Here is a 24,927-nt window from a genome sequence, read left to right as displayed (position 1 = left end):
TTACAGCCAGCATGTAAGTTTAACACATTGGAGGCACATGAAAACCATGCTGCACACTTCTGTAACACCACTTACTCCTATCAGGCTTCTCAGAATCATAAACACTGCAAACAGTCACATTCAGATAAAATTTCCAAGTGCAGAATGAGGGAGGACACATCCTAAGAAAGCAGCACAAACACCATCCCATTTTCTCATACCCAAAACAGAGACCTGCATGATCTATCCAGCAGCAAAACCAGCTGTCCTCATCTCCACAGGCAGGCACAAATGCCCTTTCCATACTCTGGAAATGGAGCATCTGGGCATTTGTTCCACTGTATTCACTGTAACTCAGGCAAGTGATGAAATATCATGCGGGCTGTAAATAGGCTCAGAGGCATGACGAAAGAGAATCAATTTCTGGAATAGGAAGAAAATAACTCCAAATATACATACACATAAATCAAGGAAGATGGCACACTTGCATGAAAGTGCTATAAATGATGCACTCTGAAAAAGAACTCTGTCGTTTCTCAGTTGCCTTTAAAGTCTATAGACTTCTATTCTCTCTTCATGGCTTTCTTCTGAGTCTGGCTCTGGAAATTGTTCTAAAGACAATGTGTTGTATGAAATGATGTAAAATTATTAAGAGTTTTGGAAAATGCAGCTAGTCCACAACAACAGTGGTAAGACCACAAACCACAAAAAGCAGCACTGACACCACTGAGGTAGCAATACACTGCGGTACTAGTCCATGAGTTTTCCCACCAGAAGGGAAACAAACTAATAAACAACATGAGCCAAAATTTCACCCCCACCCAAAAAAAATGTCCAAATCTCAGGGGCGTATCTGTAACCTGTACTGCTGCCCTAATTCCATAGCACACCTGGTCAGGAGGTGTTATTCCTCAGAGGCCTGAGATTGAGTCTTTAAATCTCTGGCACTGAAGGTGACCCGCAGCAATTAACTCCTCCTCAGCTGCTCCCTTTTTAAACCCAGAAAAGACCCTGGGATTATTTGTTTGGTTTGTTTTGTTTGGTTGTTTTTTTGGTTGTTGGTTTTTGTTTGTTTGTTTGTTATTCTCTTTTGCCTTTGTTTAGAACCTGCTCTGTGTCCTTGGCAGGAGGCACAGTACTTCCTTAGAGTAGGTGAGGGGAAGAAGGATGTAGTGGCAAGATTCAACACTCCCTCAGACTTTTTTCACATAAATGGATAAAGTTGATATCTCCATCACCTATTGCCCCGGACCTGGCACAGTCCTTATGTAAGGGCTCAGTTTTGGTCTTGCAGCAGGGCTCCCAAAGATTTCCAGAGGGTGCTGTCCAAGAACTCCACCACAGAGCTTAGCACCATCATCTGAGGCTCAATACCTCTGGCTACTTTAATGAAGTGTGGCTCACATCATGGGGCCTTTGCTATCTATCCTTTATTGAAATAATTAGAGTTCTGCTCTGTGTTTTCCACCTATATATTTTTCTTTATTTTTTACCTCTTCCTCATCTTGAATCTTGCCCTTCTTTTCCCTGCAGTATTACCCAGTTGTTCTTTCCAGTAAGACATGTGATGCAATTCAACCTTTGATGTAACAGTCATTGTTAAACTCAAGTATCCAGAACCTCAGGAATTTCCTGGGAGCAAAGGAATTCAGCTTCAAAATGTGCTGCTGAAAACCATGCAGAGAGACTTTGGAACTTGCTGTCTCAGTCTGCATTTTCATTATTTCTGTGCTAGAATATTTTCCTTGAGAAAGCGCTGAATATGGCATGAAGATAAATACAGCTTTGGCACTCAGTGCACTCTGCTTTTTCATTTGTTATTTCAATGAAGCAACACAAACCCCAGTATTTTTTTCCGAACAGAAGCCACGTATCTGATAGCCCAAAAAATCCTTTTCTGCACCTTAAACACCTCTCTCAGAAATGCCACCCTGCTGTGGTAAACTGAATTATGTATCTTGACCTGATGTTTACTGAACATGTAAATTGGTTTGTTTTTGCTCCATGCTCTGTGCTTTCTAGATAAGACACACTTTGAACAGAGAAGGGAAGAGGAAATGGTAACAAAGAGTATGAGAATTTACTGGCACTGGGAAGCTTCTAGCTCCTACTGAGGGCATGGGACAGGTTCTGAAAGGTAGAAAGATGAGTACAGAGCTGAGAACAGAGCTGACCTGAAAGAAAGGAGCTTGACAAGCTCTCCAAATTAACACAGATGTCTGCTGGTAGGATCTGATGCTCTGGCTGCTCAGCTTATCATCATAAGAAAGTCTTTGCACAGGACAGATGGATGTATTTACCATTTTAAAATCCTCTAATTAAATCTTAGTTAGGGTTAAGCTAGCAGAAAAGTCATTATGCTTGCCAGAAATCACAGGCATTGGATATAAAGCAACACAGGTATTGATTCCACTCCAGGTTAACAAATATCTTCATCTGAGCTGCAGCAAGGCAGCTGCCAATTAATCGGCAGCCTCGGTGTGCTGGTGAGGGAAGGGAAGGATATGGCTGATCTGTACAAAATAACCCTGAAGTGAGATAGGATCTCTTTGACCACTCTAGAAACTAGTTGGCTCTAAGAAATGCCAGTTTCACAGGTGACACCTCACAACCTGGTCAGCATTCTCCAAGTTTAAAAGATTTGCTCGTAGTCCCCTCTGGCTTCTATTAGGAGACATCAGCGACAGGCTGCGAAAGGCTCATGCATGCAGTCAAGCCTCTGTTCTTTTCCCTGTTAAGGTTGTCAGGTCTCTCATCTGAGGTAAGACAACCTCAGACAACACAATTGTCTCCCATCACATGCTTCACTGCCATCAGAGCATTCCTTTGGGAATCAGTGCAGGAGAGACACTCCAGCTCTGCTCTACAGCTAGGGAAGCAAGTCATGTCAGGAAAGACAGTGCTCAAAATGTACCCTTCCCATAGCAAACTGCCAGCTGTTCAGCCCAGGGGGAGTCCCTCACCCACCACAGGACCAGGATGCTCAAAGCAGCAGGTGTCCCAGCAGAAAAGCAGAGACATAAAAGAATGGTGCTCTAAGTACTGTCAGCCACACATTATCGAGATGCCTGATAGTACTCTGCTCCCTCCTTTGTCTCTCCAAAGCTGAAATTTAACCATTTAAATCATCTATATGACATCTTTAAAAACACTAGCATCAAAGTGAGAAGTACAGATAATATTTCATAATTACTTTGTCAGGCTTTCTACGGCCACAGGGAAACATTGCTGAGTTGATACAATAAGTCATGTTATAAAACACAAGTCTGTTAGGAAGCATAGGAACTGCCTCACTCCAGGAATTTAGAAGTACTAGCACAATGCCCTTCCTGAAAACCTGCACACATTTATCTATAAATGCATTAAATCTTCAGATTTCTCTAGTGCTAAATTAGACATGAATTAATGCTCTCAGCAAATCATTGGAGACCTGAACTTGCAAATACAGTGATGCTCAAAGGAAATGCAGAGCCAAGACTCTGCATATATACCATAGATCAGTTTGCAAAGAGAAAAAATTTACCCCAGTGTGTGAAGGAAACTATAATTACCTGCACTCAGCAGAAGCCAATCTGCATTCCTCACTGGGTATTACCCTTCCATCATGGCTGTGACCAACCTCACAGAGCTGCTGCTGGGTGAGGTGTGCATTCTAATTCAAGGTTGGGTGAATGATCATGCTCTGTATGGTGCACAGTATTTATTGGTTTCACTTTATGAAGAGTTTTGAAGTTTACGTTTTAAAGACAGACAGTCCTGTAATAATACCAGGTTTTTAAAAGCACCTCAGTACAGATTCTTTTTGGTTTGGCTTGTCTCTGGATTTCATTGCCTAAAATAAGCAGGCACATTAAAATACAGAACTCCATTATATAATAGCAGGGAAAAAAATTAGCTTCAAGTCACAGCATTAGCCTAAGAATCATGCACCCAATTATACATTTAACCAGTGACAGAGAAAACTTAGTGAAGTCTCAGAGCTTTTTCCTCCCAGCTGAAAAAAAGAGAAGCTATCAACAGGGTCTTTAAAAGAACCTCCTTAGCCTCCAGTTATGGAGAAAGAAACTCTGGGTTTTGATGCCAAAATTGCATGTTTGTTCAGCAGTTTTATCAGTGCAAACTTTTGATGTATACTGGAAGTTTACAATGGTTAAAGGAAAACCAGTCATGTACATATGGAGAAGAATCCAGCTTTTCTTTTCATGCCAGTTTTGCTATTGGTACTGAACTGAGCACAACTCCAGCAAAACTAGTGCAAAGCACATCAGAACCTGACATCTCTGTGTGATCCAGTGACCCTCTGTGGACTGTCTGTCCCATGATGTAAAGTCATGATGTGCATGGTTTCAAACACAGAATAAAAGCATTCAGTAGGAGAAAGCTACAAACCAGAATAGTCAGCCATTACCACTTTTTTTTCTCCCCAAGTAGCTGAAAAACCCAGCCTGTAACTGTTCATCTAAAATGGATGACTGTTTTCAAAACTGACAGAAAATAATTTACACTCCTCTCAATTTTAGTATGGTGCTCTATCTCCTAAAATTTTTTCACTTGAAGTAAAGGGCAGAGCAATGTTTGAAACTGATGCTTTATCCAGGAAGCTTGAGTCACAGCAAAGACGAAGAGTTTTAAGCATGCATTTATTTATGTACTGAGAAGAAAATAAAGCTCAGTGCACAAAGATCAAATACTAACACTATTCTCTTGCTTGTTTCCCTTTGCTTTCAAGCTTCAGGCATATTGGTACTTTTTTTGTTCCCTCACTGAGGTGTGGGTAAAGCATTTTATCCAACTCTTTTTTCCTCTCTATCCCCCTATAGTACTTAAAACGATGCTACCTCTTTATCAGGGAGGTGTAGGAAAGGTTGGAAAATGGCTTGATCTACCTGCCTCCTCTGCTGAGGGATTGCCATCAAGTTCCTGAGCTCTACAGAGAAGAACCTTCCTTTCCAGCAGCTGCAGAGCATGGCCTAAGGAGTATTCTATGAACCACATAGCTATGGCACACTTTCTGATAAATGACAACCTGTTGTCAAGATGGAAATGCCATTTATTTCGGTAGTGCTAACACAGAGGGACAGCACTGCTGGCTGCTTTGAAATCATTCAACTACCATCTCAGCTACAATGTCTTTGCTCCCCCTGGCCGTACCTGACATGAACAACTGAACCTACACACACATGTACATCAGTGGTGATGCAGAAGGATGAACATCTTATTTTGTGCATCAGTTACCTCAGTATCTGAACAGAAATCCCTAAATAGCAACCAAATCACACAATTGGCTATAACCTTTAAATATTAAGTAATTTTGTTCTTTAGATTATAAAAGAGAAAATCCACGCATGCACATATTTCATCACCCTGGATAGTGCTACAAACCAAACACTGACTAAGCAATCCAGCAAGAATTTGTTGGTGCCAACAACAGCACACAGAGCAACTCTTTCCTAGTCATGAACTATGGAACTGGGAGCTGCACACACACAATAAAGAAGACAGAATATACTCCTGAGGAGCACATTTAATAAAAGAGAAAAACGCCTTTCTTAACCAAACTCAAAATAAGAGTTATGAAGGACAGAACATGAATAAAAAGAACTTTGTAGCCTAGATTATAAACGAAACAAAAATTGAAGTCACATGATTATTTTGCTAGTTCAAGGTAGCCACAACAAACCTTGTTTAGAGCCTATCAGTGTTTTGGCAATGCCGGACTTTTGAAAGAATATGGCCTTGTTAACCCAGAAGCTTAGTGAAATGAGCCATGACATTTCTCTTGGGAAAATTCTCTTGGAAAATTTTGTCATAGAATCATGGAATGGTTTGGTTTGGAAGGAACATTAAAGATCATCTAGTTTCAAACCAAAGTCCTCCCTTTGCATCTGTAGCATTTGTGCATGACAGAGTAAGGTCACTCACAATACCTAAAGGGGTCCATGACTGCATTTTTCATCTTTCACACAGAAACAGAAGTTCTGCCTATGCCCTGCCTCCTTCATACAGACACTTTAGTCCAAGACTCTCATGCTCAAAGAAAATTCCTGGAAGAGCACCTACTTTGGCCTTTGAGAAACGCCAAAATGTACATGCCAATGTAGGACAGTCACTTCCTAGACTTTCAACATTTTGTGGGACAAGACAACCATTTTCTGTGCACCTGTGTTCTTATTTTCTGTAAATGCTAACAAGCGTCTGACAGTTTAAACTACAAGAGAAGCAGCACACGCTTTGCTGTGCCCCAATGTGCTGCTCAACAGGAAGTAGTAAGAAAACAATGTTTTAACAGCCGTGAATGTGGCAAGATGAGCACTTTGATCTGCTTACCAGAAACTTCTTTAAATAGAGATGCAACTACAACACTGTTAAGCTGAAAGGTTCAGTAGTTAGGTAATTCACTTCAAATTCATCACTCCAATGCATCACTGACCACTTTTTAAGGCTTAGCTTAGCTTCACTGTTTTTATTTCAAATCTTTCTCTTAACCTACACACACATTAATTAGATCTAAGCAGTCATTAAGCTGCACTGTGGAGATACCCTGGCTTACTGGTAAATATCTGCGATCACAGATTAAGTTGAGGCAGGCTCATACATTTTTTCATTTCCTTGTCACTGTTTCTGACTTGTCAGACATGTGCATGACCTGCACTTCCACTTCAGTGGTTCTCCTACTGCCCCTGTGTCGAGGGAAATAGTGTCCCCCTGGATAAAATTCAGGAAGTATTTCAGAGGAGATTTCAGAGAAATGTAGTGCAAGTGCTTTCACCTGCAATGCCATGGTAAAGTGAGGTGGGAGCATTCACATATACACCAGAGTCTGACTTCTAACAAGAGCCCTCAACAAAACAGCCTAGACTAGGTCTCCATCAGATTTTAAAGAGCTCAGGGTTTTTCTTGTGCTCAGAAGAACAGGCTAACATGAACCATGCTGTGATATTACAGGCTTCAAAAAGTGGTGAAAGAGACAGTATTCAAATGCAGAGACGGCATCCTGAGTTACAGGAAGCCATTACCTGCAATACCAGTCACTCAGTAGAGCACAGGACTTCTTTTGCCCAAAGTAAGGGCTATTTTCATTCCGAATTGTGGCTGGGAACACTTCACTCAAGGTAGAACAAGTTTAACCCATTGGAAACAGAGGACAAGCTTCTGACATTCTCTTAGTCATGATGAGAAAGTCCACGATGAAGGCTAAGCTGGTTAAGGACACACCACAGAGCAGGAGTCAGCTTAATCACTTCAGCAACGAGGACACATGAGGAGTCAGTTTCTCAGCTCAGGCCATAGCAAGGGACCTAGACTGTTCAGGGTGATTCTCCACGAGGCTTCAGGCCACATGTACAGTCTGAGTTTTCTACACTGGGTCCAACAGCCACATGGAGATGCCTGTGGTAGTCACAAGGAGCTTTTAAAAGAACAAGCTCAGTATTTTAGAGTTGCTATCTTGCTCACAAATTCTTCTTGCACTTTGGTCAAAGTTTATACAGTTGTAAGCTTGCTACCAAGCACAGAGTGGAGACTGCTGGCTTCCCAAGGACGTCTCCCATGAGAACTAGATGCAGGGCCAGGCCTTTGGCTGCCCAGGGGAAAGTATTTGCCCACCCTCTTGTATAAGTGTGTCAAGAGGGAACTAAAAAAAACCCTAAAACCAGGTGAATGGATGATAGCACTTTAATAGGAAATTCATTCTTCTTGTGGCTATTGAAAGAAAAATCACTAGTGATTACAGCTCTCTCAGGATATAGTGTCTATCTATAGAACAGAAAATAAAATCTAGTGAAGTCAAGGGAAAAGCCACACTTTATCTCTGCAGGCTTTGAATGAAGTGGCATCTGTTCTATTTTCTCTCTGCTAAGTACACAGGGACTGCTCTGCTATCTCAAAACATGCAGCACAGAAAACCCCACCCAAAGCTGCACAAGTATGCAGTGTTAGATTTCAATGGAAATTTTTCAGTGCAGAGTTATCAAGATAAGAAATTTTCTCTTTATAATCCTTGATAATAAGGTTTTGTAGCATTCAGAATAAAACTACCCAGTGGTTTCCACACAGGAAACCCATGATACTGCTTTTAATAGAAGCCACAATTGCAGGGGCAGTTAATGAGTTAGCATTCTGCTTAACACTGGTTTTAAGTAAAGCGGTGATTAAAGACAGGCTTGTCTACAGTGCACAAAGGACCCTGATTAGTTTTTTTAATTTTATCATCAAGTACAAAATTCACTGTGAGAGATAGAAGAGCTCTCTGCAGCATTTGAAGCACACTTGTAAGGCCTGACTCTTTCTGGCAGCTATTTTAAACCAACCTCTCTCCTGTAGCACTGTTGCTCATTTGTGCTCACAGCACAAGGAGCACCAGGTCTGCACCCGACATTGAAGCAGAATCACATGCTCAGCTTAAAAGAACAGTTCTATTTCTCCAATATGTTTGTGAGACTAGAACCAGAGCAGACTGCACTTCAGCATAGACCCAATTTAAAGCATTTGTGCTGTAGTTACTTTGCCCAGAAAATTCTGAAATTTTATTATTAAAAATAGATTTCCATTTCAAACAGAAATATAACTTACATCTTGGAGGTATACCTATTCTTTCAAGACTGCTACTACAAAGAGTGTCTCTTAGATTCTTTGCAAGGGGATTTCCAATACAACACTTAGCATAGAAAATGATATGATTTTTCAAATAAAGGTTGCAATTTGAGTAGTAATAGATAAAGTAGGCATTTGAGGCTTGATGGTGTTGTCAGTTGTGCAACTTATTTCGCCTTCTGGAAGCCAGAATAAACATGCATTCTGCAGTTTTAGGAACGCACAACTTACTGGCAACTTGCAAACATTACAAAATGTACTTTTGTACTATTTGTTTGACTCCATTTCAGCACAGGCTCACTCCTTCATGTACATCTGTGCACATCAATATTTAATCATGCTCCGTTTACCTTCTCCAAGAACTTCAGCAGCAAGAGCTATTCCCAGCCAAGGCAGATGTCCACTTGAGACAGACTCTTTTCTTGAGATACCAGCATCATATGTTTACCAAAGATCACATAAGTAATTAAGCAGGCAGAGACACTTTCCCAGAATATGCACCCAGGAATTTAAGTCCCCAGCTTGGGGACTTAAAACAGAGGAGGAAATGCCTTTGTATGCAATAGATGGGGATGAAGTAGCATTGCCTTATGTCCTCTCTTTCTAAATATAGTCACGATTTGTCCTTGTCTCTCTTGTCCTGAATAACAGTGCTTTAAGCAGACTACTGGCTCTCTTAAAGTTTTTAACGTAGCACTGATACAAAGGAAAGGAAAAAAAAAATCTCATATTCCCAATGGATTTTACTGCCTGAAGCAAATATTTTCTTGCTGTCTAACGGAGCCTTCTGTCTCTTGCAGGTTGCAGAAAATAGCATACCAAGTTCACATTTATTCCAAAAGACTTTTCTTTTGCAGCCATTCGAAGCTGATACAGTGCAGCAATGATTTGCTCTTGAAGAGCAGATTTATTAACACACCAGCAGGACTACAGACTCAGAAATCCCCTGCTCCATTCTCAGTGTTCACCTTTCCATTATGCTCCTAATTATCTCCAAAGGAATTTATTTCTTGTAAGCTTCTTGTTCAGGCTGATAAGCATTTTATTTGGAATCCTCTGCAGATCTCAGATTTACCCCACATGCTCCTAGCTGAGAAATGAAGCAACTGCCTTTGTTTTCACAATGTACATCTTCCACCCTCTCCAGCTCCTCTCTCAGTTCAGTATTCTTTGATAAGAATTGCCACCATCTTGAGTATTTTCAGATTAATTCCTCCTGCTCTATTCACTTCATTATGATAAAGCTCTGAGTACTTGAGTCTATACCACCCTTAGACTTGAATGGGATATATATTAATCAAGACTAATCTGTTCCTTCACGTTCAAATAAGATGCTAATCCAGTAAATTATTTCTAAATTATTTCTTTCTTGCATTGATCCAAGGCAGTTAATACAAAAATCATAATCCAAAGTAATAGCATCCCAAGTAAACACAGATTGTAGAGGACATTTTCTCACATTAGAGAAAGAACAGAGCTTTACATTGCTCCTTAGACTACACTGAGAGCTATTTCAGTTTATGTATTCCAAAAAGACTAGCATAGTCATGTGATTCACATTCATTTCATAAGAACCCCCTCCTACTTCTACATCATACTTTGTAGGAAATAAAACTGTTTGCTCTGAAGAAAAACCCCAAAACCCAAACTACACCTAAAAAATCAGAAGCTAACAGAAGGTTTCTAGGACAGTGCTCAGCATGCAAGTTTCCTCTGGAAGAAAGTACTCTGATTCTGAGAATAAAATGGCTTTTCTACCTAAACACAGACACATTTCATTAAATTCTAAAGATAAATACACACAGTAAGCCACATATTGGTTTATCCTTTCTTTCTACAACTGTACTGGACTGTGGCCCCAGATTCAAAAACTCTAAAGAATGGAGGAATGACATTATGTTATTCTAACCTGACTTTCAAGAGCTGGCAGTGTTATAATTCCTTCATCATGCCTCTGAATCCTATTGTTGCTAAACTTTAAGCTCTCAGCAATGATTTTCTGCCTTGGTTTAGAAACTTCAAGAGAGGAAGAGTCACATAGCACTCCTAGGTAAAATAGTTCTGTAATTTACTTTAAGAAGTATCTAAATACTTTTGTTGAATTCAATATAACATTAAACCCAAGAAGACCTAGAGAGTGAATATGAATATTACAATAGTAGGTTTGTATCATATAAATGAAACTTATAGTCCTGTACATGTTCTTCTGAGGCAAGACAGGTGGACAATAAATACAAGGGTACACATAAATACTTTAATTCTCTCTTGGAGGCAAACACTGAAGGAGAATGTGTGTTTGCTTGTAAAAGCTGAACCACATTTCCTGTTTGTAAGAAAGAAAGTGAAAAAAAAAGACTGGAGGGATTTGAGATTAACAGCAACTCTAAAGACAGGTTCATGCTGCCAGGTTCAAAACAGGAGTATCCAACTTCTGCCAACGTAACTTGATTTCCTGTTGGATAAAGGAGAGAGGAGTATTCCTAGAAGCAACAGGATCAGGTAATCCTTATCTTTTAAACTTGTAAGCATAGGAGCAGAAGAACCATGCTATGTAGATTCACAGTCTTCTAAAAAGGTGGCTCAGGGTGCTAAACCTTCATTAATTAAGGCATTGATTTTATTCTGAAAATACTGTGCTGTGGGCCTTCTTATTTTACAGTGTGCTGTTTCCCTTCTGACGTATGAAGCTGATGTCTTATAAAGCAATTAATTGTGCACTAATTAATTGCAGTTTAAGGAATCTTTTTCAGAGAATTAATCCTGTATTAAATGCTCACACAGGTGGAAGCATTTTTAATGCTAATTTAACATTCATCAGCCTCTTAATGAGTTTCTTTTTCTAAGGGCCATTAGCACAAAATATTACTTATATCAATGTTTAATTGGAAGGGGGGAGGAAAGACAGCTTTATGTAATCGTTAACAAAATTGTAGACAAAAACAAGAGGAAAGAAAGGAAAGAAACCATTCTATTCTCCAGATTGCCACCATAAATCTGGTAGCAATTAATCTGCCTCTGTGGATAACACATTGATACCACAGATGGCATGTCCAGCTAGATGGTATCTATGTTCCTCATAGATACCTCACGTTCTTTTCAGTTCTTTTCAGTACAAAAACCTGGTAGAAGTAGCCTATCTCCCTGTTCCTCATGTTCTTTTCAGTACAAAAACCTGGTAGAAGTAGCCTATCTCCCTGTTATTCCTTGTGATGGATTCTCTAAACAAAATATATTAGAGCAAGGAGGAACAAAACATAGCACTTCTGCTACCTAATCTTAAGTTGTTAATAGGACAAATATCCAACATGAATTGTTAAATCTGACTCCACTCCCTACAGGTAACTGAGTACAGGATTATATCTATTTCTTTGAGTTGCAATAAAAGGAAGAGCAGAAATTCACCCAGGAAAGATTGGAATGTTTTGGAGGCTTTTGTTTTTTTGGTTGCATTTTATTTTTGCTTCTTTTCCCTCACAGCGCTCCAGTGACAATATAATGAACCCTGTAAAGAGAAAATCTAAGAACAAATTATCAAAACTATTTATTCCCATGTTTCTGTTGGTGGAGAAAGTTGGCAATAGACTTTTAAAGAGAAAAAGCACAATTAACTATATATTTAGAAGGTCTTTTGTTTGTCTATATTTTGTGGTGTGAATTTAGTACATTCAGTTTAAAACACTGGAAAATATACTAAGAGGTGGTGAGTAACCCATCCCTGAAGTCAAAAAAGTAAAAACATTATCCAAATGAAGTAACTTACCTAAGAAAGATGTTCTACTTGGATGCTACTCCAAGTTTAACCTGGTTTTCAAAGATAAATGGAAGAACAGCAGCATAAGAATGTGTCATTAATACTAGAGAGAGTCTGATATTAGTTAATCAAAACACTGTCATCTTTATAATTATTAAATATAACATTTCTCCACTCACACATCCCAAAGTTTACTAACAATATAACAAATATTGTTGTCCCTCTCATGAAACCTTGGGTATGTAATGAAAATCTTCCTTTCACAGAGGAGCACGTTACTTTAAAAGACTTCAATATTATTTCTTGTGACAAACTACCACCACCCTGAAGTTTTCCTATCACAGATAGACTGTCACAGAAAACCCTGATGGAATTTGAGCTTATAGTTTTAGAATCATAGTGCCCTATTCCCAAGCAGCCTAATTATTCCATATTACTTTTTTCAAAAGATACAAAACATTCTTTTTTTTTAAAATATTCAATTTGATGGCTTGAATGAGAATGCCCCTGAATACAGTGTCACGGGTTCTTTGGACTAATTATATGTTACATAAAAAAAGATTATTATAATTTTGCTCCATTTGAGAATAGATGACTTGCATGAGAATTAAAATTAAAGAATAGAATAAAAGACAACATTTCAAAATGGAATATAATTAGTCTAATAGACTTGCTGTTTATTTCTCAGTCACCATCTACAGTCTCCTTATCTTATTTTTGTCTTTAGCACAACCAGTTTATTCTGAGAGGTTGCATCTGCTATTGTACATTTAGGGAGTGCAGTTACCCGTGGAGACAAATTGTTCTTCACACAGTTGGTCAGCTTTCCTTCTAATGCTGCTGTTGTCAAAGTAGTTAATATTGAAATAATGCAGTTATAAATGTAAGCGGCATATCAGAAACACCTATAAGAACAGGAATACATAGGAAAGATCTGGGAGTTGCACATCTGTAAAGCTAGGATATAAAATCGGATTTTCTCATATTTTAAATCTGGGTATATGATTAGCTTGAAACTAATGTTAGAATGGCGTGGAGCTCTCAGAAGAGCACCAGTACATCTCCGATCAAGGTGTTTACTATGGTTTTACGGGCTAAGTAAAAACTGCTGTTGTTTCTCCCATATAAGTAGTGTTGTCTGACAAACAAATAGCTAGTATTGCAAAAAGAAGCAAAAACCAATATATATTGAAGTCACACATATGTTTGTATACATTCTACTGAAACATAAGCAGATGTTTAAGTTAGTGTCATGGAAAATAAACTTTAAAATAAACTAAGTAGTGTTCATCCAGGAAGAAATTTAAATGTTCTTTTCTTAATCTATCCACAACCAAGAAATTTCCTAAATCATGCTTAAGAACTATAGATTGTGAGATTTAAAACGTTGTTACGTTTTATGAGAAATCTAAGTTTCATATCTTTTTTTTTTCCTAAAATGTTTTTTAAATTCTTGAGAAGTAGGATGGCTCAAATACTATAGAATTTAAACTTGAAAACTAAAAAGAAAAGAATTTTATCCATGCTTTACTATTTTCCAGATAATAATTTCAATTTAAATCAAAAACTGAAACAGAAAAATAATACTTGTCAACAAAAAGTGGGCCAGTTAAGGACTGGAAATAGTCAAATTGAAACTAAGAGTTTTCCTTCTACTCTGGAAACATCAGGCAAAAATTGGATTCCTGAATCAGAGAGATAAATTACAACATTCTACAAGAAGAAAAAGGAACAATGTTAGATCATGACTGTACCTTTGGTACCTGCTCACTCTTTTTGTTCTGATGAACCTCAGCGCTGTGGCTTGTGGAATGGGCTGCCCAGGGTGCTGGTGGAGTCCCTGTCCCTGAGGTGTTTCAGGAAAGAATGACCGTGGCACTGAGTGCCATGGTGCAGTTGGCAAGGTGTGGTTTAGTCACAGGCTGGACTCGATGATCTCAGAGGACTTTTCCAATATGGTTGATTCTGTGATTCTATCACATTTACATGTGCTTCCCTTCTCATAGGCCACAATACTGCTTCTGCTCCCTCGGAAAAGCGTTTGTAGGAAAAGAAATATGAAATGAACATCAGAAGAATGGAAACCAATCACATCAGAAAAGAAAAAAGACAGGAGAAGAATGAGAGGATTCTGATTATTTAGGTACAACAGTGAAACTTGAAATTTCTTGTCCTGGACAGACTTATTGTTTTGGACAGGTTGCATAGGATGCAATATTAAGTGACTAATTGCACAGTAACCAGGTTCCAAAGACTGATGATTCTTGATGCATCCTAATAAAATCTTCTCAGTGTAGGATCTCCCATTCTTTTAATTCCTTCCCTGAAAAATTGGAATGATGTACAGCTGCTCCATGGGGATGTTGTCTCTCCTCATAAATGTCTGTATCTCATTGCATAAAAGTGCCTTTCAACATAAAAAGGAGTATTGCAGTGATAAAGTACTCTCAAACACCTTTGGGAGAACTAAAGTAGTAGAAAGGAAGGGAAAGAGGATGTTTAGTTTAAAAAGAAGAATAAATGGTCACTGAAAGTACCATGTGCAAAAAAAAGATAAAAGTCTGTCAGAAAATTACAGCTTATTTGCTTTGTGTTGTTCCTTTTAAAAGAGCGTTCTGATCAGGAAGGAAACCTGCATCCCAGAAGCCCAGGTAATTTGTGATTTTTTACTACCAGGGCTTATCTTCTCTTGTTTTGTCATTATAAGAACACCTGGGGGTTGGAGTACAACAAAACAAAAAGAGCTTTGGCAACACCAGCACAATGAGGGGGCAAAACCTGTAAGAAGGTTTTGAGCCAGAGCCCAGTCAGGCAAGGAACAAAGCTTTGTTTTCTCAGCAGGAGCAAATGCATTGCCACCCTCCCCTGGCCAGCAACATGGAAAAGTGCATTCCTGTACTCCTTTAACTTGGCTTTACTTAGGAAACAAACAAAATGTGGGCTTCCTGAGGGAATCCAGGTATGTCAAAAAACAACAAAGTGCACTAAGGATCAGTATTGTCCAATCCAGCCACTTGACTGCTCTGCTCCAGCTACACATTTCTTTTTATGCACTATTAGAGTTTTGGGCACCCGGCTTTATTTCAAACACTCCAAATCTCAGAGAACATGAAATATGCCTCTGGGGAAAGTTAAGAATAAAGCTGCAAGCTCCTTTCACTCATTTATTTGGCTCAGTGTTTCCTCTGTCACAGAAGGTTTTCACAGGCCATTCGCAGCAATGCTGATAATTTTGGCCACTAGACAGCCACAAATAGGCTGGTTTGTGATGGAAAATTTGTATAAGCTAGCTTAATCAAATAATTAATTAAATGAAAAAACAGATTTTGCGCAGGGGGGTTCTTTCCTGTCTTTCTTATTGCAAGGAGTGGCAAGTTTAGAGTAAAAGAAGACTTTGTTCAGATAAGTAGACCCACCTTTTACCAAGTGATTTTCCAGGAGCTGTTTGAACTTCTCCTTGGGGCTTCACTGGTTCCCAGCAGATGCTTATCCTTTACCATCACTTTCTCTGGTTTCTCAGGCAAGAAAATAAGAGCAAGTAAAACAAGTAAGTGGTTTTAATAGCTGGAAAACAATGCAAGAAAACATAACCAAATTTTCACTTTTTTTCAGGGACTGTTAAAATGTTACAGTCTTAGCTAGTATTCTGAGACACATCCAGCAAATTTGTTTTGGCTAAATTCAGAACTACTTTCATGAACTCTAGAATTTAGCTAAGAATTTACTTAATTTACTGCAAATACTAACTTAAAGACAACTGCAAAAATAATTTCAAAGCTATCCAGTAAAATGACATTTTTCTTTATTAATTTCGGATTTTTACTGCATCTTACAGGCAAACCAATAGCTTAATCTTTGGCTGAATTCCTGTGAAACAGTACTTCTGCTAACAGCTTATTAAAGTTGCTTTCTTAATATTTAGCATCTGATTTTGATATTAATTATTTAGCTTGTATAGCAATAGCTGTCAGAGAGTAAACAACAAAATAGCAGCTTTGATTACAGAAACCAAAAACTAGCCAAGTACAAAGAGAATACGGTAATATTGTTAGACAAGACATATAGTAAATTTTCTTTCAGTTACAGGAATGGACTGCCATTTTTCTGTCTGGGGAGTTTTGGCCTTCCTGAGTTTGTCTCTACTTGTTTCAGTGACACTGAATATTGTACACTGTATGAAAAAGAAGCAAGGTAAGTAATGTCTTGGTAAGGCATCAAATTTCAATGTTTAAAGCCATCCCTGCTCAGAGCTATCAAGTCGACAAATTGATTCTTCTGAATCTTAAAGTTATATTTTGGCAGGAATGATTTTACTAGAGAAGATTTATCTTTTGAAAATTTTTAAGAGAGTCAGGTAAAATTACAGAATAATTGCTAACTGCCCAATCCACTGCTAAAAACAAGTACTCAAATCCATTCTCTGAAGGTAAATCAGCAAAACAGGAAGAATTTAGTACTGACTAAGTTTTTATTTTTAAAATCTATTTTTAATACCTGCAGTTTCCTTTCCTAGGAAGTATACTTTTCCTATAACTGATTATTATGTATATTTCCATTTAAAATTTATTTTAAGTAGATGCATTGATAGAAAATACATTTGAGAAAATTTTCTCCTCCCCAAATTCCTCAATGCTCATTTGAATTTCAGATTTCATACAGATTTTATGCCTTATCAGTGTATTTTGGAAAAACATTCTAATTGCTTTTCATAATAGGATTCGAATGTATTTCTTAAACCAGTGTGTCTCTCATATGGCTGCAGTCATACTCTGGTTTTGGTTGAAATTAACTTTTACTTTTTGACAGATTGTGCCAGTGCAACCTGTCTTATGCATGTGATTCTATGTTTAGGAAGTTGTACAATTCTCACTATTCCCTTTACACAGGGAAAACTGCCCCTGTGCTGTACATGTAGGGGTGGGCAGGCAAACACTGGTGACTTCAACAAGGCTAAATACACCTGAGCATATAATCTACATAAACAGAGGGCCTGTGCTTATAAACTGAGCTCACTAAGTATTAGAGAGTCAGATATTCACAGGATATCAAGAGAGTTGCTGGAGTCTTTTGGGATGGGTGTCAGTTGAGCTTTTTGGTTTGTGTTTTAGGGCTACTAGGCAGATGTCTCTACGAGGAAGAATCACAATCATTTACGAAACTAACCTGACCAAGATTGAGGTCAGAGTGGCTGATGCTGCATTAATCATTGAGTTGGAGCTTACTGTGGTAAATTCTGGAGTCCTGGAGCAGAGCTCAGAAAGTCAGGCATTCCTGAATTATTCATCAGGCTCTAGCATGAAATCTCTATGTAGCCATTGCCTCTCTGCTTCAGTTTCTTCATCTATGTGGATCACAGGATCTCTTTTTCAGCCATACCAGAACTAGTGAAATAAATAAACCCATTACTTTGTAATATTAACACGATTCACCACCCCAGAGAAAATCTGTGAGAAAAAAATGAGGGCGAAGGAGAATGTGGAGGAAATAAAGAATTTATCACATGTGTTACAATATGTTTTTTGGGTACTGTAAACTAATGTAGACTTTGTAGACACAGCACAGGGCCATAGCAGAAACATTTTTTGTAATTGACAAAATATTTGAGAAAAGCAGAGATCCTGAGAGACAAAGCTTTCAAGTGTACTCTCTAAAACAAAACCAAAACCATGCCTGTGAGACTGAAGTGTTCTAAAATTATGTTTCATTTTCTCTTTTTTTTTTTTATTCCAGCTAAAATGCATAAAGACTATGAAGAGAACGATCCAAGGTAAGTTGTATAAAAAAGTTTTTTTCTGGCAAGGGTTAAATATGCAATAAATAATGACAGATGGCTTTGGAGGGATGGCATAGAGAAAAATTCAATATCTCATGCAGTCTGCCTGGAAATGTTGGTAGTGGAAAAAAAATTTCAAAAAACCTAGGGAAAAAATATTCACCTCTGAGATACATCCTCCAGTCATTTTATCAACAATGAAATAATTGCATGCTAATACTATTTTATCTGAAAGTGCAAGGTATTGAGATAAACCACCTTTACCTATCACTTATAGTCAATAATTCCATAATAATTTAAAAGAACTCTCAGCTCTCACAAAGCAGTGACAAAATATAGTCTGATAGTTAATACTTGTGGAGTGGTAATTTACATGTATTTACATTTCGTAAGCATATTTTACACATAGCATCCAAAAGCAATAAAAAAGTCTGTTTACAGCTGTAGGATATCTCATGATCTGTTACACAAATCTGTTTCAAGTCTCTCTCTCTTATGCCACACAGAAGAAAACCCCAAACCAAGCCCAACTTTAGAAAACAGAGATGCATAGTCTCATCTCAACCCAAATATAAAGGGCCCTTGAAATAAAAATACAAAAGCCTGCACCTGTTACCCAAACCCAATTCTCAGTTCCAAATTTTCTTGACATTAGAAAATCTATATTTGTCTTTCACTGCCTATTCAGATGAAAAATACCACTGAATGTCGTGTTAGAGGACAACTTCACCCCCTTTATGAGATGCAATATAGGGGTGCAGTAAGTAACAAGTAACACCAGGTAATGAAACACAACATACAATCAAAAATGCAAAGCTGATGGTCTTCTCTGTTTGTGTTGACCGAAGTATTTTAGTTGAATCAAGAGGGGACCTTTTAAGAACATCGTCCCAAAAGACACATATGGTGCTTTAGTTTGTATTGCACAGTGGTCTCAGAGGACATGAATTGGGTTCCTTTCAGTGATCATCAATATTTCTTACCCTACCTAAAACTGTAGCTTAATAGTCTTGAGATTAGCTTTGTGCTTAATGAAGTTACAGGGAAGGAGAGTTCAATTCTGGGCTAGGTGACAAATCTCTCCTGAGAATACCCATACTGCCATTTCTGCCTCCTCTGATATTTTTGATCTTGTTTATAAGATAACAAACTATCTGCTATATATAGATATACACATGCAATCTGCATATGTGCATAAAACATTTACTAAAATATAGTATTGGGGTGCTAAATAAAGCATTTTCTGTGAATTAAAAGTATTTTTTCATTCCCCTTGTAGCTATGATGGCTATCACACAGAAGATTATCCAGTTTATGGCAATCTCAATCAAGATATTTTAGGTAAGCTTCATTTTAGGGACACGTGTCTATTCAGTGGCTATAAAAATGTATGATTAAAAAATGACTGGCTGACATATTTTGCATTTCTCAAACGGCAAACTTGAGAATCTACGTATTTTCAACTATTGATATAATTGAAATTATTAAAAGATACTTGGGACAGAAATGCAAACCTTCATACTGCACTACTATTTATAAGAACAGATCTCATGCTGAATTTTTTACAGTCCATATGTTCCTATTCAGTCAAGTATCTCAAAAAAAGAGCTTGTCTAAATGTAAAGCTACTCTAACTGAAACAGCAGCTTGATCCATGCCTATTAAAGCAATCTAAATCCCATATTACTCCCGGTCCAAGGTCAGTGCTCCCACAGAAGGAGGCAGAAACAAACACATACCAGCTCTCTGCTGTGGCTATCCACATATCACCGGCGACACTGACAAATGTGCTGAAGCCCAGCAGCTGAATGGTGGGCAGACAGCTTGGCTCTGCTTTACTGTGCTCAAGTTAACAATCCTTGGCAGAGACACACTAAAGGCTGTAACATCATGTAACTGCAGCGAGAGCTGGGTGTGCAGAGGGTTTCAAAGCCCTTATAGAGTTAAAGCTGTATTTAAGTAATGAGAACGACTTTTTTTGCAAGCCTTAATTGGAGCTAAGCAAAACTAAAGCACTTCAACTGCAGGGAAAAAAAAGGCCCAAACAAACCCAACTTTTTCATACACAGTTTGCATAAATTGAATCAAGCCAAGGCTCAAATGCAGTGACATTGTAAAAGTCTGAAAACTGTAAGGAAATAATCTGTTTTACTGGTGGCTAAAATGAGATATAACATGAGAAAATAAATAGAACTGAATTTAGAGAAAACTGAAGAAGACTAAGGAACAAAATTTAATCACCAGCTGCTACAACTCACAACCTCTTTCTCAGTCAAAGAAAAGGCTGCCTGTGCTGAAAAATTAATCAGTATGTGGCTACCTCTTAATTGCAAGAAGTCCTCCTACCACTCTAAAATGACACTCATATAAGTAAATAATGAGAAACCTCTCCTTCATATGAACACAATTATTTCCATTTTCACAGTATGTGTCTGAATTTCTTAGCTATTTACCTCTCTATAATTAGAGGGAGGGAACTGTGTGTTATTTCAAAACAAACACAAACATCCTACCAAAGCAAACTGGGGGGAGTTTAGAGCATTAATTTAATGTAATGTTAGAGCATTCTCTAACACAGAAAATCTGTTGCTCTGATCATTTAAGACTCAGTAGTATGTCTTAATAAAAAGATTTTTCTACTTTGATAAATTACAGATGAATGTTGTTACGAGCAGATGAAGTCCCAGCCTCAAAGACCAGTTAACCAGCTACAGGTATCTTTAATTTTAGTTATAGATTTCTGAATTAGAGTAATATGGTCTGTCTCAGAGTTCCTTTATTTATCCTATAAGAGTATATAACAAAAATCTTCACACTCTCACAAAAATTACCATGCATTAGTATCTCAGTTCATCAAAGTATTTCAGTACAAACTTGACCCTCCATTCAATCTGAGTCATTAATAAGGAAGCATAATTATAGACAGTTCAGATCCATGCAATACAGCATAATAAAGCTCAGCCACAGGCATGAAGATCACGTGGAATTAAATTTGCATCCATGGCTAATGTAAAGAATTAATTTTATTTGGTTTAGTTATCAACCAAGTGAAAACACAAGCTGCATCACATGATACTCATGAGTTTGACTGGCTCTCTCCTGTCCAGTGCAAAATCTATATGCCTTAACCAGGGAAAGATTATTTTCTATTGATTTGTACTTTGTTGAGATACCTGTCTGCCTAAAAGCATGAAAGCTTCAAATGAAATTTGCCTGTGATTGAAGCATTCCTAGCATCAATTTCCTGAGTTGATTGCCACGTATTTCATAGGGATGGATTTTCAGACTCTCTCACAGGGTATTTCCAGCAGGTAAAGAACAACTTTTTAAATCTAGACATTCCAATCTCAACAGTCATTGATGGTCTGGCTTGAAAAGCACAAAAATCAGGGGAAAGACACAAAAAACATATATTTTGCACTGGAAATGAGATCATATATATAGACAAGAATCATCCATCTTTCAATTTCTGCACAAACAAAGCCTGTTAATAACAGGATTCCAGCTAAAAAATAAAAAAGTGAGAAGAAAACCAGATCAAATAATGTCTTGCATCCCAAAGAATCTGGATTTATTACATGAGCTTCCCTCTTTCCCACAGAGACTCTTTCTAGTGATACCTTGATGAATTTTTCCATATTGCCACTATCAGTCATTTACCATTAGCTTATATTGATCTGTTTTCCATTCTCCCACAGTTTCCTAATTTGTACTTTTAATGAGCTGTTTTACAGCTAGTTTAGGCAAATTACAGGCAGGATTATGATTAGAGCGTAGACATAGTTGAAGACTTAGATATTAATTTAAAGCAAGGATAACTACTGAACGTAAAGTGAATTTTCTTTCAGGTGGAGTCTGCCAGTCAGATGTGTTATGCCTCACTTGATCACAGTGTCAAGGGAAAATGCAGAAAACCAAGGAGAAAGACAGATCCTTCATTAGAGGAAGACAAAGGAGAAAGATCATCTAACCCCATGGTGGCTTCCAAAGTTAGCATTTACCTCAACAGTGAGCAGCTGGCTGCCGAAAACACGGTGAAAGTAGAAGCCATTCACGATGATCCCATCAGATTAATGGGCTTGATTCATAATACAAAAGGGGAGAACCGAAAATGTAATGAACCAAATATGTAACCATAAAGTGAGATTTGCTTTTTCATTCTGGAGGACCAGAAAAAATATTCCAGAAAGCTGACATACTAAACAGTGGTATGAAATGGGCAAGTTAAGTGTTCCAAACTGTCTGCCAAACATATTTATAGACTAAGCAAGACATAGGTCCAGACTGCCACTCAGATGAATCTGCCCTTCTGTGCAGCACTTCTGCAGACAATTTGAAAGAGTTGCAGAAGCTGGTAGCTCAGTGTTCACATGGTAGTGATTCCAGTAAGAATGGATCCTGTTTTAAACAATCATCAGCTTTCAAGCAGTCCTAAAAGACCCCCTTGTTGTCTATACAGCTTTAGCAGAGTACAACTATTCCATATTAACTTCAATACTTTTGAAATGAGATTGTGTTTCATACTTGCACACTTGGTGATTAGTTGTTTTACCAAATAAGAACTAATCTGCTGTTCCACCCTGTGAACTTTCTGACTGTGACTGGTCTATGGCAATGACTGGAGAATAATTTAACAGCTGATTTAAAGTAGTAATTGTACATTTCATGAGACTTAGCAGTATCTTTTTGTATCTTTAGTTTCCTCTAACAATCCTAGAATACATCTCAAATCTCAAGTCCTCTACTAGTGTAATATTGTATACAGCTGAATTCAAGGATCCACAAAGATAATCACACCATCTGTAACAATAAAAATAGGAATTTTTGGGTCTTCCAATACCCATGTTATGTTTGCATTCCTATTGGGTTTTCCATTGCCATCCTTAACTATTTTACAAAAACAAGAGCTTTTTATTTCCCCAAACCCTTCACTTACTATATGCACATTTATTTGAAGATTAAACTCTTTAAATGGTAAGTTTTATAGAGTGGGTATCTGTTTTATATTATATTTTATATTCTGGGAGTCATTAAGTAGTTGCAGCAGGAAACAATAAAGCAAGTTGATGCAATGTGTCTGCCTCTAGGTGTCCAACACTTCTGCCTGCTCAAAAAACCAGGATATTGGGGCCTTTAAAATTCACAGATCAGTGCCAAGGAGCTTAAAACTCGGAAGAGCACAGAGCCCTAAAACTGTGTCAGGTCCTGAGAGGTAAACCTGGAAACAAAAGGCCCATAGTACAGAGAGCCAACACCTTCTAACAGTAGAAATGGATGGCCACATCAAGGGATGAGATACATTTATGGAAAAAAAAAACCAAAACCAAAAAACAAACAAACAAACAAAACCCAACAAAAAGAAACAATGGTTAAATTCAATCTGTCATTTCAATCTGGTAACTAATTTAATGGAAATGAGGGACCCATTTCTCTCATTGAGTGTACGTGTAACATAGGGTTCACTTCATGGGATTTAACTACATTTAGTTTCCTTTCTATTCTCGGTCTTCATTGTTTAGCCCAGCTATATGTTTATGCTAATTTTCATCAGCTGCTTTCCCTTGCAACATAGTTTGTTCAAAGAGCATTTTTGTAAATATTCTCCATATTTATCTATACACACTTCTTTTCCACATTTAATCACTGCCACCAATAAATTATTTATTGTGGCTCTCAGGATGATCTTTAACAGCCTATCAGCTATTTCCAAGGCATTTGTAATGCTGCCACATTGAAATTTAGCTTTATTCTTTTGGCTCTTTACCCTGCATCTGCTTAAATAAGCAATCAAACAACCTAATTTTTTTTAAACAAGTTTTAGGGTAGTTTTCAAATGACGACTGAATCCTTACATAAAAAAGCATCATCTTCAAGACATTAGAGAAAGACCTACATAAACTATCATATTGTCCTAGGTTGACTATATGATGCTTTTATCCCCAGTCATCTTCTTCTTTTTATGCTGAATAATAAATTTTGCACCTTTAAGACGTGTTCCAGAGAGTGAAGGGGGGAGAGAAGAAGTGAGCAGTTTGTTTTCACACACTGCACTCACCCCTCCACATTCCTGCTCCTGGACTGTGTTGTCTGCAGATGGGCAGACAGCAGGACAGAGCTCTCCTTTGCTTTTAGTTAGTTTAGCTAGCTGAGGCAAAGAAGTTCCCTGGACTGTGGGGTTTTTTCCTTTTTCTTTGGACCTGTTCAAACCTGCTCTGGACTGAACACCCAGAAGAGCACCGGCAGCTCACACCTGTGACCCACCAGGCCAGGCCTGGCCCGCTACATTTCCAGCACCAGAGGGACAGATAAGATACTGAGTGAGCTGAGCTGCAACCCAGGAAGGGACTTTCTGAGTTTGTCATCTCTTTTGGAGAGCAAGGGGTTTTATTGTTTAATATTGTTTAGGTTTTATTGTTTAATAAACAGTTTTTTCCACTTTTCTCCAAGGAGGTATTTTCTCCTGAAGTGGTTGGGGAGAGGGGCCGATTGAATCTGCTTTCCTAGAGGAGCCCCTTTGGGAGTCCTCTCCCAAATTTGCTGTGAACCAGGACAAATACATCTATTGGCGCCCAATGCGTGGCTCGAGAAAGTGGAAAAAAGCTCTATTGATTGCATGTTGGTTGTGCTTGCTCTGTAGTGAGTTAAAGCAGTCAGTAGCCATTTTGCTTGAATTTGTAATGTCTCTTGAAGTGGAAGCCTTCAAGTGATTCTGGGTCTCTAGACCTTTTTGAGGTTTCAATACCTTTCTGGTCACTAGGATTATTGTCTCTAACACATAATTTGTACAGTAGAGGGGCACGGAATAGCTATTGTGCTGGCCTTGGTGATAATG

General features: G+C 38.1%; 2 protein-coding genes and 1 long non-coding RNA gene across 5 annotated transcripts in view; 1 reads left to right on the top strand and 2 right to left on the bottom strand.

Moving 5' to 3' along the window:
• Positions 1 to 3,639, bottom strand: part of SH2D1B (SH2 domain containing 1B) — a 55,725-nt gene extending 52,086 nt beyond the window's left edge. The window contains exon 1 of the mRNA XM_054628092.2: positions 3,531 to 3,639. The gene's annotated coding sequence lies outside the window, so the exon portion shown is untranslated. The remainder of the gene's footprint in view (positions 1 to 3,530) is intronic.
• A 7,293-nt stretch (positions 3,640 to 10,932) lies between these two features.
• Positions 10,933 to 24,145, top strand: TRAT1 (T cell receptor associated transmembrane adaptor 1). 3 transcript variants are annotated; one of them, XM_054654824.2, is made up of 7 exons: positions 10,934 to 11,070; positions 14,329 to 14,465; positions 16,403 to 16,513; positions 18,053 to 18,089; positions 19,375 to 19,436; positions 20,751 to 20,809; positions 21,944 to 24,145. In XM_054654824.2, the coding sequence occupies exons 3-7, from the start codon at positions 16,411 to 16,413 to the stop codon at positions 22,226 to 22,228; spliced, it is 546 nt and encodes a 181-aa protein (XP_054510799.2). In that variant the 5' UTR covers positions 10,934 to 11,070; positions 14,329 to 14,465; positions 16,403 to 16,410; the 3' UTR covers positions 22,229 to 24,145. The 3 variants fall into 3 exon arrangements, with proteins under 3 accessions (XP_054510806.2, XP_054510799.2, XP_054510804.2); XM_054654829.2 differs by lacking the exons at positions 10,934 to 11,070; positions 14,329 to 14,465 and adding exons at positions 15,161 to 15,281; positions 15,761 to 15,869; XM_054654831.2 differs by lacking the exon at positions 14,329 to 14,465 and having other exon boundaries at positions 10,933 to 11,070.
• Positions 12,332 to 19,886, bottom strand: LOC143693400 (uncharacterized). The gene is made up of 5 exons (XR_013181039.1): positions 19,835 to 19,886; positions 17,545 to 17,703; positions 15,739 to 15,837; positions 14,077 to 14,343; positions 12,332 to 12,372 (listed from the first exon to the last, which is right to left on the bottom strand). It is a non-coding gene; the product is annotated as an uncharacterized LOC143693400 (long non-coding RNA).
• Positions 24,146 to 24,927: the final 782 nt, after the last annotated feature.

Source organism: Agelaius phoeniceus, chromosome 2, assembly GCF_051311805.1.
Source record: "Agelaius phoeniceus isolate bAgePho1 chromosome 2, bAgePho1.hap1, whole genome shotgun sequence".
Classification (NCBI taxonomy): Eukaryota; Metazoa; Chordata; class Aves; order Passeriformes; family Icteridae; genus Agelaius; species Agelaius phoeniceus.
The sequence above is the reverse complement of the archived record's forward strand: the minus strand, read 5'-3'. Positions and strand labels throughout refer to the sequence as shown.

Excerpts from the sequence above, each read along its gene's own strand:
- TRAT1 (XM_054654831.2), top strand. The coding sequence starts at position 16,411 with ATGGACTGCCATTTTTCTGTCTGGGGAGTTTTGGCCTTCCTGAGTTTG. Across the intron at positions 19,437-20,750 it reads TCTCAATCAAGATATTTTAG|ATGAATGTTGTTACGAGCAG; the intron begins GTAAGCTTCATT and ends GATAAATTACAG. Across the intron at positions 20,810-21,943 it reads GACCAGTTAACCAGCTACAG|GTGGAGTCTGCCAGTCAGAT; the intron begins GTATCTTTAATT and ends ATTTTCTTTCAG.